Below are 13426 nucleotides of genomic sequence, written 5' to 3'. Positions count from 1 at the left end.
TAATATCAACTGCGAAAGAATGAATGTAATATAATTTAAGGGATTAACTGCAGTGTAAAGCCATGTACAAGTGCACGGTGTATGCGAATGCGAAGCGAATTCAACGTCATGAGACATTCGCCAGAATATACAGGCCCTATACCATCTTGCCAGTTCCTAATGTTCTTGGGTTTTTTTGCGAATTTATAGGCCAAGGGTCACAAGGGGCAGCAGCGGTCATTTTGCTGTATTTCCTTTATACTTCCCCAATTCTATAAACTGACTTGGGTCAAATTTTGTTCAGATAAAGCAGTGTTTACTGTCAGATCTGCACTATTTGCACACACAGGTCAATGTTCACAGTCCACCTATACTTTACATCAAATTTCTTGGCAATGCCAGATCCAACACTCCGAGGCGGAAATTCACAGGAGGCCCAACAAAGGTAATCCTTACTTTAAGGACACCTCTATTTTGTACGAGTTCTGTTCAAAACTGACTTTTGCAGATGCCTGTCCAGTACCAAAGTGACTTTTGCAGGCTAGAGCAGTCTTTTTACTTCAGATAGGCCTAAACTCATGTTAGTTGTAATTTTAAAAGCACTTTCAAAGAAATGTGACTTTCCTACCTTTTTTTGCAGTTCGCCATCTTGCTTTTTAATATATTTTCTGTTTGTCATTGCCATCTTTTTTTACCCCTCATAAATCAAAGCCCTGCCCTCTTTCTACAAAATTAAACCTGCTGATATTCATCAAGAGGTGTCATTGCCAACTGTTCAAATGTGCCAAGAAATATCAGAATGTCACTTTAGAGGGTCATTTAGACAGCTGTTTTGGTGAGTCTTTTAACGTTATAAAAATTACAGGAAAGGGGTCCTAAAGGTAAGGATTACCCCAACAGGAAAGTGACTCACCTATGGGCAAAATTATGTATGGTTATATGTAGCGGATCAAAAGATAAAATGCTGTCGCTTGTATTTACCCGACGGAGGCGCGTGGCGTTGTATACAACGCCACGTTCACGGGTCTAGAACGGACTCACCGCAAACCATAGCCGCCGCAAAGTCGTTCATAGCGCGCGGGCTGTGCATGCCATCTTGGACAGTGGCGTAGCCACCGGGGGGGGGGGGGGGGGGGGGGGGGGGGGGGGGGGGGGGGGGGGGGGGGGGGGGCGTTGGGGGGGGGGCGTTGGGGGGGGGGCGTTGGGGGGGCGTTGGGGGGGGGCGTTGGGGGGGCGTTGGGGGGGGGGCGTTGGGGGGACGCCCCCCATGAAACCTTGTCGCCCCCCCCCCCCCCAGTCGCCCCCACTGAGATTTGGAGTTTCAAAAAAAATTATCATTCATCTAAATCTAAATAGTCGCGAATGATCCACATGATGATCACTGAGAAACGACCCTTCGACCGGCGACCGCGGACAGTAAGCTGACAACCGGCGTGACATAGCGCATGATGATAATCTAAAATGCGTATTAACACCCACTGCACTGCTCGCTCACACCACGGAACACGTATTATAGACAGGTGGTCCGTGAGTCACACAGTTTCAGTCAGCGATATCACGCGAATCGGCCACGCACAAACTTTTTCCTCCATTCATATAAGCTAAATAGTAATAATAGACCAATTAAAATTCCTTGAAATTAGTGGCGTAGCCCGGGGGGGGGGACGACAGGCCCCCCCCCCCATGAAACCTTGTCGCCCCCCCCCCAGTCGCCCCCCCCCCCCCCCCCCCCCCCACTGAGATTTTGAGTTTCTAAAAAAATTATCATTGATCTACATGACGCCATGGGCGTCAATCCAGGGGGGAACAGGGGGACTGGTCCCCCCCCCCCACTTTTTGAAGGGTGGGGGACACAATATCAAATGTCCCCCCCCCCCAGATTTTTGAACTCGTGTCTCATTTACAGGGCCCTATTATGTACTACAATGTACCTTTTGCTTAGAAAATATTGGTTAAAGTGGTCAGAACTTGCCTCAGATAGCACCACAGAGCATTTAGAATTCAAAATTTTTCGGGGCCTTAAGCGGGCCCCGAACCCACGCCTATAGCTCAGAATACCGATGGCTGATCCAATGACTCCAACCTCGAAAACGATGTTCAAATAATTATCTTTTGCTAAGGAAATATTAGTTAAAGCATGGAGGAAAGTGGTAAGAAATTGCTTCAAATCACACCACAGAACATCTAGAATCCAATTTTTTTCGGGGCCCTTAAGCGGGCCCCGAACCCCCACGCCGTAAGGGCTTCGCGCTCGCATCAGTTCTGATCAGGGTATGTTCCCCCCCCCCCACTTTTGAGAAGCGATTGACGCCCCTGCTTGACGCCCCCCCATGAAATGTTCAGCCCCCCAGCGCCCCCCCACTGAAAAATTCCTGGCTACGCCACTGTCCACAGGCTATTCCAGCTCATTAAATATGCAAGGCGAGGTCACGCACGGGAATTTATGATACGTTGCAAAGAAAAGGAAGCACTTTCGCGTGCACTGCGGACTGGCTGTTCAACAACATTATGATTATTGTTGTAGGTGGAGCTCGATAGTTCATTGCTGCAGTAATGGCGCCTACGGTACAGGACCACGGATGGGCTTGGATGGTACTGTTAGGTGCACACATCGGTCTAGTGCTCACCTCAGGGTTTTTGCAATCACTCGGCGTTTTCTACATCGAATGGAAGGAGTTCTTCGATTTGACTGCTACGGATGCAAGTTGGCTTGTCAGCGTGCCCTTTTTGGTCGCCAGTCCATTGTGTAAGTTTCATCGGAAAATTTCATGTTTTGATTCTTATTTTCAAACATCTAATTAAACCATAATGAGTTATCGTTCCTGAGAAAGGATGAAAAAAAAACACGGCTCTCATCGGTTGCACGACGGTGTACGCATACGTTTTTCCTGTCGAACGCCAATGTGGTTTCTCATACGTCTGCAAAAGGCGAGCACTTTACTTAACTATATAGCTTGGTTTGTTGTCTTTTGGGGGTGGGGTTGCAAATGGGGAACCCTGAAATTCGTTCTTGCACGAAATAACACAAAACGCCCACATTTAAACGATGGTTGTGTTATACAATGCTCTTTCCGATAAACATCATTCGAGAAGCATTGCTCAATCGGGCACTGTCCATGCCGTAGTGTCCCTTTAAAAACCAACGTTTTTGTTATGGCTATAATGACGCTTTTTAAACCACTGAATCCATTCGTTATTGTACGCGCATCTATATGTAGACTTAAAAATATAGAGCCTAATCGATAAATTAGCCTTCATGGATTAAGCGCCTTCTGATTGGACGAGTGTAATGTATACAGTAGAATGTCACAGGTGCATGTGTACTAGCATTCGCTCTGGCTGACGCCAAAACCTTCCATTTCTACGATCACCGCGCACAGATATATATTTTACTTAGGTGATTCTGGTGGTAGTGTAGAATAGTGCCATTGGTATTGTATCGAATAACAAAAGGAATATAGGTGCACGGAGATAATTAATTGCGTATCATCATGAAACGACGACCAGTCTCCGTACATACGCATGGATTATTAGCTATCTTGGACCTTCGATTTATCAAAAAATATGCCTCACACCACGGCCTACGGTGGCCCCTTTCGAGAAATATCGATCTGTTCCGGCTAACCCCTACGGAGTGATCAATAATTACTTCCGGCCACTTAAAGTCATATTGTCCGACAGATTATACACTCCCCACACTAGAGCGCACGTGCGTCAACAGTCCATTGTCCACAGGATTATCTGGGATCAATGCTCACCTCCGGCCACCTACGTCAACAGTCTATTGTCCGAGAGGATTACTGCCGGCCACAGCTGGTCGTGTTCGGATTGCGTAAATCGCATGTAATACACGTGTAAATACATAACTACATGTATACTGTATTGTTAGGGCTAAGGTCAAATTGTACTATGAATTTTTATATTTCCCCCCCATACATACATGTATATGCAATCTTTCCCATAGAATAGGTCAAACTGTGCTCGGTTCCTTACCCACACCTATTTCCTATTCATCTTATCCATTCAATTAGGGGTCAAACTGTGCCAGAATTTCCTAACCCCATTAATTCATATTTATATCTGTATCTACATATTTACATATTTATGTGACCTTTACATATTTTATGCCCAAGGTCAAACTGTACCAGACAGTCCCCCTACACTACTTACCAGGTGCAGTTTATTCATCGTAATTCTCGAATAAACAGCCCACCGAGTGTTGTTTAAACAAGAGATAAGAGTTACAGAATTCGTTGGCTTTAAATAAGTGGCAGACGCGAGGGCTTCCTTGCTCTATGGTGAGAGACTGCGGATATTTTTTGGCAAAAAAAAATGTTTTCTTTTTAAAACTTTAAGGATTAATATTTAGTGCAAGGAGTGAAGTATACATATTTAGACTTCTTCTCAAGTTACTAGTACAAAAGGGTAAAATGTTGAAATGTCGAATATCCGAGTGTTGTAAATTCGAGCCGGGAGGATTACGGTTGCGCCGAGAGGGATTGAGACCATTATACGGCCGACAAAGAAAAGAAAATTCCCATAAGGCCTATGTCTGCAAAATTTCACTAAATCGATAGATGGGTAAAGCATAGAGAAAAGACATCCAAACTTTCTATTATAAGCGAAATAATTGCGAATAATTCGGTATCAAAACAGTCTCAGCCCAACTCATTTTACATCGAGGTTTACATCCAGGCACTTGAACACCCATTTTTCATCGCGGATAGAACAGATTTCCGGCTTTGGAATGAATTTGGTCCGTCGTTAATGACAGCAATTTTAATTTGTTTTTAAATCATTTTACGAAAGGGGGAATGATAAAAATGTATAAGCGCCTTGAAAAAAATCGGTGCATTGGTAAACCCAGCCCAATACATTTTATGATGAGACGGATATTCGGTTTTTTCAACATTCACTGCCATTGGGTGGAACGAAAACCAGTAATTCAGTCAGACGATTTTGTTCCATCGCTAATTTCAGAAATGTCCAGATTCGATAGATGGGTTAAGGCACATCTAAAGTTTAATTTATTAGCGCCCCAAATAATTCGGTATCGAAACAGTCTCAGTCCAACTAATTTCATATTGAGGTTAAAATCCAGGCAAAACATTTTTTTACATACATCGTTCATCAGAATTACGGATTCCAGCTTTGAAATGAATGTGTTCCATCTTTAATGAGACAATTTCGGTGTTTTTTTTGTTAAATCATCTTACGAAAGGGGAATGAAATAGAATCCTGCCCCGAAAAAATCGACGCACTGGCAAGCCCTTTTGAAATTCCTTCAAATCCACAGTGCAATCGGGTCGGGAAGGGCCACGTTCTCAGGCCGAGGGCCCAGAGATGAGAGTGCCCGGCCCGTGTTGACAGGCGCGGTCCGCTGATCAGAGTGCACGTACGTGCCGTTCGTTGCGCCCCGCACACCGCCGAGGTCTGATGAGGCAGCCGCGGCCGATAACGGGTTCAGCTATTGTTTTGGACGGGAAAATATTGCAAAAATAGCAAACGGACTGGGGTTTGTACCCGAACACAGTGCTCGCCCAAAACGCACCCATTTTGCCGATAAGCACAGAGCCCCTTGCTAATGATATAAACAATCATAATGATGACATTTTTCAGACATATTAACTTTTTTGTGGTTGTAGTCAGTATCGGCCGTATTATATCATGGCCTTATAATCCCTCTCAGTGCCGCTCCCGGCTCAAATTTACAACAGTCGATCGTATATTCGACATTTTGTACTACAAAAAAGAGTGCAACTTGAGAATAAGTAGCTAAATTGATACTTCACTAAACTTGCACTGAATATTAATATTGTCAAGTTTTAAAAAAATATATCTATCTTCGGCCCAAATGTCACACAACTTCCATCGTGTGCCACATAAGCCAATGAATTACGTAACTCCGTTTGTCGCCTATCAGCTTGTGCTAACAAATTATCATGACCTGGATCATTAAACGGGACAGGTGGACATCGGCCTTGGAGCTCAGACCATCATGTCATGCACTCCTCAATGCATAGATGATGCACATAACACTATGGGTAGTACAGACACAGCTGGGGGTACTGCCCAAACAATGATGAACGCATTGCGTATGCTTAAAGAATTACCCACAATTCCGGTTTTTACCGTTTAGGTCTGGCTCTAATCACTTACGCGATCCCCTGACGTCTCATACACTGACTTTAGGCAAAATAGTCAGACTTTCGCGGTCTAGTAACCAGACTGTGACTCTTAACGAAACATCGAATGAAAAGTGAAACATCAAATGCATATTGCAAAAGATCGAATGCAAACATACCGATGAAACATTGAATACAAATAGCTCGAAATGTCGAACATATTTGTAAAACATTGCTCACATATTGAGAATATCGCAAATATATTGGAAAACATCACACACAATTGTATCGAAAAACATCGCACATTTAATGCAAAACATCGAACATAATATTAGAAACATCGCACATATATATCGTCAAACATCGCACATATAAATTGAAAATCGCATATAAATGTAAAACATCGCATACATTGAACATCGCACATATATTGTAAAACATCGCACACATATATTAAACATCGCACACATAATAAAAAACATCGCACACTTATGTTGAACATCGCACATAAATGTAAAAGATAACAAACACATATTGAACATCCAACAAAAGCATTGAATATTGCAACGTTTGACACGCCATAGATACCAGGGGTTAATCTGGGGTGAATGGTGGACTTTGAGGGCCGGGTAGCTCAAATTACATTGTGTCATGGATTGATTCCCAGCAGGCGTCTGATATTATACTGCCAAAATTTAGCACGCGAAGTGTTTTAACATGTCAGAGATTTCCAGGAGTTCTTTGGTGATGTTGTGCGCTTTCTTGAAAATCACGCAATCTGAAGAATTCGCGCGCATTCTTAAGAATGAGCGCGCAGTCTTAAGAATGAGCGCGCATTCTTAAGAATGTGCACGCGTTCTTAAGAATGAGCGCTCTTTCTTTAGAATGAGCGCGCAGTCTTAAGAATGAGCGCGCATTCTTAAGAATGTGCACGCGTTCTTAAGAATGAGCGCTCTTTCTTAAGATTGCGTGGGAATATCACGTGCACAATTTATGAATTTTGCGCAATCTTAACAAACATTGCACGACATAATTATGTTAAATGAAATGTATAGCGGTTAAAAGGGAAACAATTCATATAAAGAGGAAAGAAAATTCTCTATGCTTCTGTACTCGTATGACTACGATAATTTGAATCAAATTAAACATTATTGTTTTTTTCTGTCCACTATGGGAAGTTTTGTAATAACGGAGGACTGGGAACTAGTCTGGGAAGTGCTTTGTTTAGACTAGACAAGTCCCTGTATGTATCATATGCATGCCACGAAAAAAAAACGATGTCCAGAAGCTGCCAAATTTGCTCTTTTGACTAGATAGAATCCAGCTCTGCGGCGTAATGGTGGGGGTGTGAACAATAAATTGGTGGCAATTTAAATGGGAAATAGCATTAGCGCTATGGGATGTCATAGTATTCATTCTCATTCTTCACATTCTTCATTCTTACCTCCCCCCCCCGCTTTTATTATCCCAAAAATCAGAATTCTTTCCAATACACTATTATTATGTCTCTTATTTTTTCCCCGGTCCCCCCCCCCCAATACGCGTATACTTTTCATATCAACTCTACTTTTTAGCGCCTTGCGTTGCAACCGTATAATGATTAAGAATCAGTGAACGAGGATGCAGCTAGACTTGCCAAGCGCAGCAGGTGCTCGGCAACCTCGTGCCCCGTGGGTACGATCTTGCAGCGCCATGTTGTTTCCCATCATGCCCTGCGCGATCGTAACGAGCACGCGCCCCTGGAGTCGAGGCTGGGTGCTCGGTATCGACAAGACCGTTATCTTGTCGCGCATTCTTAAGAATGTGCGCTCAATCTGGAAGAGTAATTTTTTACGAAGATTGCGCAAGGATCCAGTTGCACAATCATAAGAATGCGCATTCTTAAGAATGCGTGATTTTCAAGAAAGCGCACAACAGTGATATCCACGACACTGCATTTTCGGTGAAGGAATGAGTTTAGATCCTTTAATGTAGGCTCATTATCTGCAACAGAAAAATGAGACACCAACTTAACCAAAACGTTTGAGCACTTTCTTGTAGTTTTAACATGAGGTGTTTCGAAGTGACGCTGTACCTATTGATAAAGCATAGTCCTACACTTGGGTACAGAGCGAAAAATCAAATAATGGCCAAAAATGATTCATAGCTGGTACAATGTATTATTCCTTTTTTTTAAACTGACCTTTATGGTGCAGGTTTTTTCACTGGCATTCTAGCAACTCGTGTCGGTATACGCCATGTAGCCATAGTTGGGGCTGCAATTACCGGACTTTCAACTGTACTTGGGTCAATCGCCTCCAATATCACACAGCTGTACATCTTCAATGGACTGACCGGTGAGTAGGGCCTAGTTGTCAAATCGAAATCGTGGTTCATTCTAAGAGCTATATTGTAATTTCATAGCAAATGGTTCATGGCCGCTGGATCGTCTTGATATAACTCGAAGTCTGGTGTAACAACTTTGTGAATGTTCCCTGAATATGACTTTGTTTTTCTTTTTGGACAACTGTAAGATAAGCCATAACTCCCATGATTCTCCTTCGTTCCAAGCTCATTTCAGCATGTACAACGTTTTGGGGAGCAAGAACCATCACCTTTTGTAAGATTCAGATGAAGGCTCCAGTTTTCTTAGATTTAACGTGTTGGTCGAAAGGTTTATCGGCCGCTCCTTTTGCATTATGTCCTTCACATCTGAAAAAACGCCGATCAGGATGGTTCTGCTCCATTATAGTTTGTAATTATGGATACAACAAAAGGTTGCTATTTTTTTGGTGGGTAAATTTGCGTAAATACAAACTTGTCTTCTCAATCCAAATAGCCCACCCTTTTTTGTGTCCTCACAATATGCCGTATTTTTCATTGAAGTCAATTGGGAGCAGTTAATTATTTCGATGATACTATAGTAAATTAGAAAATTAGATTAACTTTTGGATGACAATGATCACCCAATTTTAGATTAACGTTTGGATGACAATGATCACCCAATTAAGCTAGTAGATCTTTAAACCTGAAATTATTTCGATGTTTAGGTGTCGGGTTGGTGATGACTGTTTCCCCGGGCACAATAATGATCTCTCGGTACTTCAAGGAACGCTACACATTCGCCACAGGAGTTGTTTTACTTGGAGTGAATGTGGGACAAATGGTCTTCCCGCGCTTAATTCGTCTCCTGGTTGTGAACTACGGATGGCGAGGCGCCATGTTTATCATTGGCGCTTTGCAGATGAACGGGGTTGCTGCTTGCGCCCTCTTCCGGCCGCTCAAGTCCAATCTCAGTCATCCAACCCCACAGCATGAGCAACAGGACCGTGATAGTGACCGAACTAGACGAGACAAAATGAACGCACTATCAAGAAGATACCTTCGCGTTTTCTCCAACATCAACGTAATGTTGATTCTGTTGGCAAATTATGTTTACACGATTGGTTTAATGACAAACATTATTCATCTACCGGCGCGCACCAAGGAGGCAGGTTGGTCACGTGACCGAAGTGCCATGTTGCTCTTCGCCTTCGGTCTGGTATCACTCATCACACGATCCACACACGGCTGGTTTGTGGACAGGAACTACATCAGACCCTTCAAACTCCACTTAGTGACTGTTCTTGGGATGACTGTCACTGCCTTCTTAAATCCTGTCTCGGACGGCTACGGCTTCTTAGTCGCCTACGCAGTCGTTTTGGGAACCTTTGTCGGAATCTCCACACCTCTTTTTATCGTGAACACGAAGAACGTGGCCAGTCCGTCGGAGCAGCCGGCCGCACTCAGCTTGATTTGGGCGTCAACCTTCCTTTCCGATGGCTTCGGGCCAGTTGTTGCGGGTAAGTACAAGTTTAATTTGTGACCGCCGACTATATTTCAGTTGCATCGTGTTGAAAGCGCCCTCTATTGGTGTTTATAGCGCCCTCTACTGAAGGTTTTCTAGAAAACTTTTATATTCATAGCAGCATAAAAAGGTAGTATAGAATCCGTTGCAATAACTCAACTTTTTCAACCTAGTACGGTTGGCCAACAATGTCGCATGAAGGTGTTTGTACAGTGATCCTGGAGTGTCATATCACATTGCGGTATAACTTATCTTTTTGATGATGTAAAATTCTTTTATATGTAGAGACTATCTTATAATTAATCTTTCCGAGATAAATAACAAATCAACAAGTCGACCTGATGTGTCTGATTAAGGTTACTTCGTAATTGTCGCGGTAATAATAGACACCTATAGAGCGCCCTCACTAATGACAGAACTTCGCTCTGATACGCATGAGCAGACACTTTATAAGCTCTACTGTCACTGAATATAAGACTAAGTTCGTGCAAGGACTGTAGTTGACCAATGGGTTAACCATAGTCCGACTAACGGTTGCCCGAACTCTGTCTAGTCGACGGTGGTTGACTACGCTAGTCGACTATTTGGAACCAATCTACTGGGGCTGGTTGCATCGCTGGTAACCAATAGCAGCGCGCATTCATAACGCTAGCAGAGAGCCAGGATCCAGAAGTTGTGCGATGACATTTTGACCAGCGTTTGACTAGAGACGTTCGCACGTTGCTATCAGTGCACAGGCGTAAGGTACGTCACAAATCAACCACTAGTCGACCAGTGGTCCTTGCCCGAACTTGGCCCAAAATAACAAAATTCGTCTTTCGTGAGGGCGCTCTGCACAAGGGGTCCAAACATTCGGATGTTTTGTGTTTCGTTTGTAATTCAGGCAAGATTTACGACGCCACTGGGAGTTACGTCGCGCCGTTCTTGACCGGGGGCGCCCTTTGCCTGCTGTCATTCCTGCTGTTATGCGTGGTAGTCAGACTCGTGGGAATTCAGAAACAAGATAAACTCCAAAAGCCCGGGTTTCCAGATCGCATCGTCGTAACCAACGCCGACAGCACGGAAGATGTCGAGACGCAGCCTCTCGGTGCAGAAACAGTCTGTGACGTCATTCAACCAAGTTAATAGCGCATATATATATTACGTCCCAGCAAACACATAATGCTGTGATAACATTTGTGTAAAGTCGTACCGATGTTATATCTATAACATTCGAAAATAACATTTTAATGACTATATAGAAACATCTTGACATATACACAAACATTTTAATAACGTGATTTAAATGCCTCAAATTTGACGTTTAATCATGTATTTTAAAGCGATAATGCTGTGATAACATTTTTGTAAAGTCGTACCGATGTTATATCTATGACATTCGAAAATAACATTTTAATGACTATATAGAAACATCATGAGTTTTGCATGTGCAAGTATGCAAATGAGGAATAGTATGGTGCCTGCATGTGCGTTACATTAGCGTTTCTTTTTGTATGCGGGGTCTGGGGTAAAAACAGAGTCAATTCGTCGCAGCGCGAGCATGGCGTGAGTTATGAAAACACGATTTATTTCATTAAACTGTTACGATCTTATCGAGACAACATGCAGTATCACATTTCATATTAATGTGACCAAATTGGAAAGGAAATTAGTATTTTCGAGAAGGCGTGGACGAATGATCGCAAAAACTCGCACTGCACGTTGTGAATAACACCACCAAGTACACGATATAAATCCATTTCTAGCCAATTGCGGTATAAAATCAGGACACAGGAAGCAAGTTTCCTTTTCAGGGCTTACTATTGGAAACGAGGTTGGAAATAAAGTAAGTACTGGGGACGAGGTTGAATTAGGAGCATCTCGCTCGAACTTCAAAAGTTGAAATGAATTAATTGATTACTTGTCGTGGGCCGATTTTTTTGTTCGATGTCTCATTGGAAAGCTCATAACTAATGGTTGGTTGGTTGGTTGGCCGCATAAGATCCAATGGGGATCATGCTACCGCTCCTTGGGCTGACTGTTTCCGGTGCGCCCGTCCTTCCTTGCGCCACTTCTTCTCCGCCGCATCTGCTCCCTCATGGACTGCTTTCCGCCACGCTCCCCCATGGGCGTCGCCAGGATTTTTTCTAGAGGGGGGCAAAAAAAAATTTGGCCAAAAAATGCTTGTATTTCTCAACAAATTTTCGATTTATCAGTGTTAGGGGGGGGGGCAGGGACATTTTGCCTCCCCCAACTCATTAAATTTACACCACTTTGCTTCGCGCCTCTCTTTTTTGTTTTTTGTTTTTTTTTTGTTTTTTTTTGGCTTTTCCAGGGGGGGGGGGGGCAAGTGCCCCCCTTGCCCCCCCCCCCCCCCCCCCCCTCGCGACGCCCATGCGCTCCCCTCACAGCACATAACTCCTCCACTCCGCGTTCCTTGATCTGGCAGTGTCGTAGGTCGTCCCGTACGCGGTCTTGGAAACGGAGTAGAGGTCTTCCACGAACTCGGGCTCCAGTGCTGAAAAGAGTTCTCTTGGGAAGACGGTCTTGCGGCATCCTACAGACATGTCCAAACCATCTGAGCCGGCGCTCTGTGAGGATGGTATGCATGCTTGCACCTTGAGTACGCTGCAGAACCTCTGCGTTTGACACTCGGTCCCACCACTTGACACCTAGAATCCTCCTCAGATTGCGCAGGTGGAAGCTGTTGAGCCTGGTGATCTGGTGATCATAACTAATATAATGTTAGAAAATTATCAATTCAAATTGAAAATCTATTTCTCAAGGCGCCACACCCATAAAGCACGTATACACCCACTTTAAGGAACAAAATTGCTAAAATCTTAAGAAGGGTGCATTACAACTTACTTCTTGTAGTTTTAGCTCAAAAAAGTAATTTTGTAGTAGTTTTTTTTAAACAGAAACGTATAGGCCTAGTCCTTATATGCACATGTTTTTAGGTCTCGTAAATGGATTATGTTGCTAACAGACATAAACCATCTTCAATGGTTTTCTTCCAAATGATACCATTTAAGGCGTTAGAATTTCACAGGGTATGGCAAGGATTTTCTCGTTTAATAATCGGTAGATACGTTTACGGGTAGCTGCACTCATGTTCATATACGTGCTTTAAAGAAAGAACGTGTGATTCGTGATGCGTCGTTTCTGATGTGTTAGAGTACAGGTTTCTGAACACGTAATATTTGCCACTCGCAGTTTCAATGACTTCACACAAATAGCTTAATGACCGCCTCCGACAAAACTCGGCGTACAGATTCCCTATGTGCTCATCAAACGTCAATACGTTTACTAAACAGTTTGATTAAAATGTAACATTGTGCGGAAGAACTAAAATATCCAACGTGGTACACATATTATTGTTTTCCTTAATTGAATTTCCATAGGAAAGTATTTAACAGAACTCGCACATTTCCTTCAGTGCACTCGAGACTCGCATCCAAAATCAAAACTTTTTTTACGCCATCAATACTTTACATTTTACAGTCAACCTATCCAT

General features: G+C 43.3%; 1 protein-coding gene across 2 annotated transcripts; it reads left to right on the top strand.

Annotated features, from left to right (window-relative positions):
• The first annotated feature begins 376 nt into the window (after positions 1-376).
• LOC119743629 (monocarboxylate transporter 13-like) lies at positions 377-11460 on the top strand. 2 transcript variants are annotated; one of them, XM_038220045.1, is made up of 5 exons: positions 377-424; positions 2504-2725; positions 8300-8440; positions 9134-9925; positions 10814-11460. In XM_038220045.1, the coding sequence occupies exons 2-5, from the start codon at positions 2533-2535 to the stop codon at positions 11053-11055; spliced, it is 1368 nt and encodes a 455-aa protein (XP_038075973.1). In that variant the 5' UTR covers positions 377-424; positions 2504-2532; the 3' UTR covers positions 11056-11460. The 2 variants fall into 2 exon arrangements, with proteins under 2 accessions (XP_038075973.1, XP_038075972.1); XM_038220044.1 differs by lacking the exon at positions 377-424 and having other exon boundaries at positions 2412-2725.
• Positions 11461-13426: the final 1966 nt, after the last annotated feature.

This window comes from Patiria miniata, unplaced genomic scaffold, assembly GCF_015706575.1.
Source record: "Patiria miniata isolate m_02_andy unplaced genomic scaffold, ASM1570657v1 HiC_scaffold_6, whole genome shotgun sequence".
Taxonomy (NCBI): domain Eukaryota; kingdom Metazoa; phylum Echinodermata; class Asteroidea; order Valvatida; family Asterinidae; genus Patiria; species Patiria miniata.
The sequence above is the reverse complement of the archived record's forward strand: the minus strand, read 5'-3'. Positions and strand labels throughout refer to the sequence as shown.

What these genes read in the sequence shown, in the direction of transcription:
- LOC119743629 (XM_038220045.1), top strand. Translation starts at nt 2,533, where the DNA reads ATGGCGCCTACGGTACAGGACCACGGATGGGCTTGGATGGTACTGTTA. An exon ending in TTTGGTCGCCAGTCCATTGT is followed by an intron (nt 2,726 to 8,299) that starts GTAAGTTTCATC and finishes TTTATGGTGCAG; the next exon opens with GTTTTTTCACTGGCATTCTA. An exon ending in CTTCGGGCCAGTTGTTGCGG is followed by an intron (nt 9,926 to 10,813) that starts GTAAGTACAAGT and finishes TTTGTAATTCAG; the next exon opens with GCAAGATTTACGACGCCACT.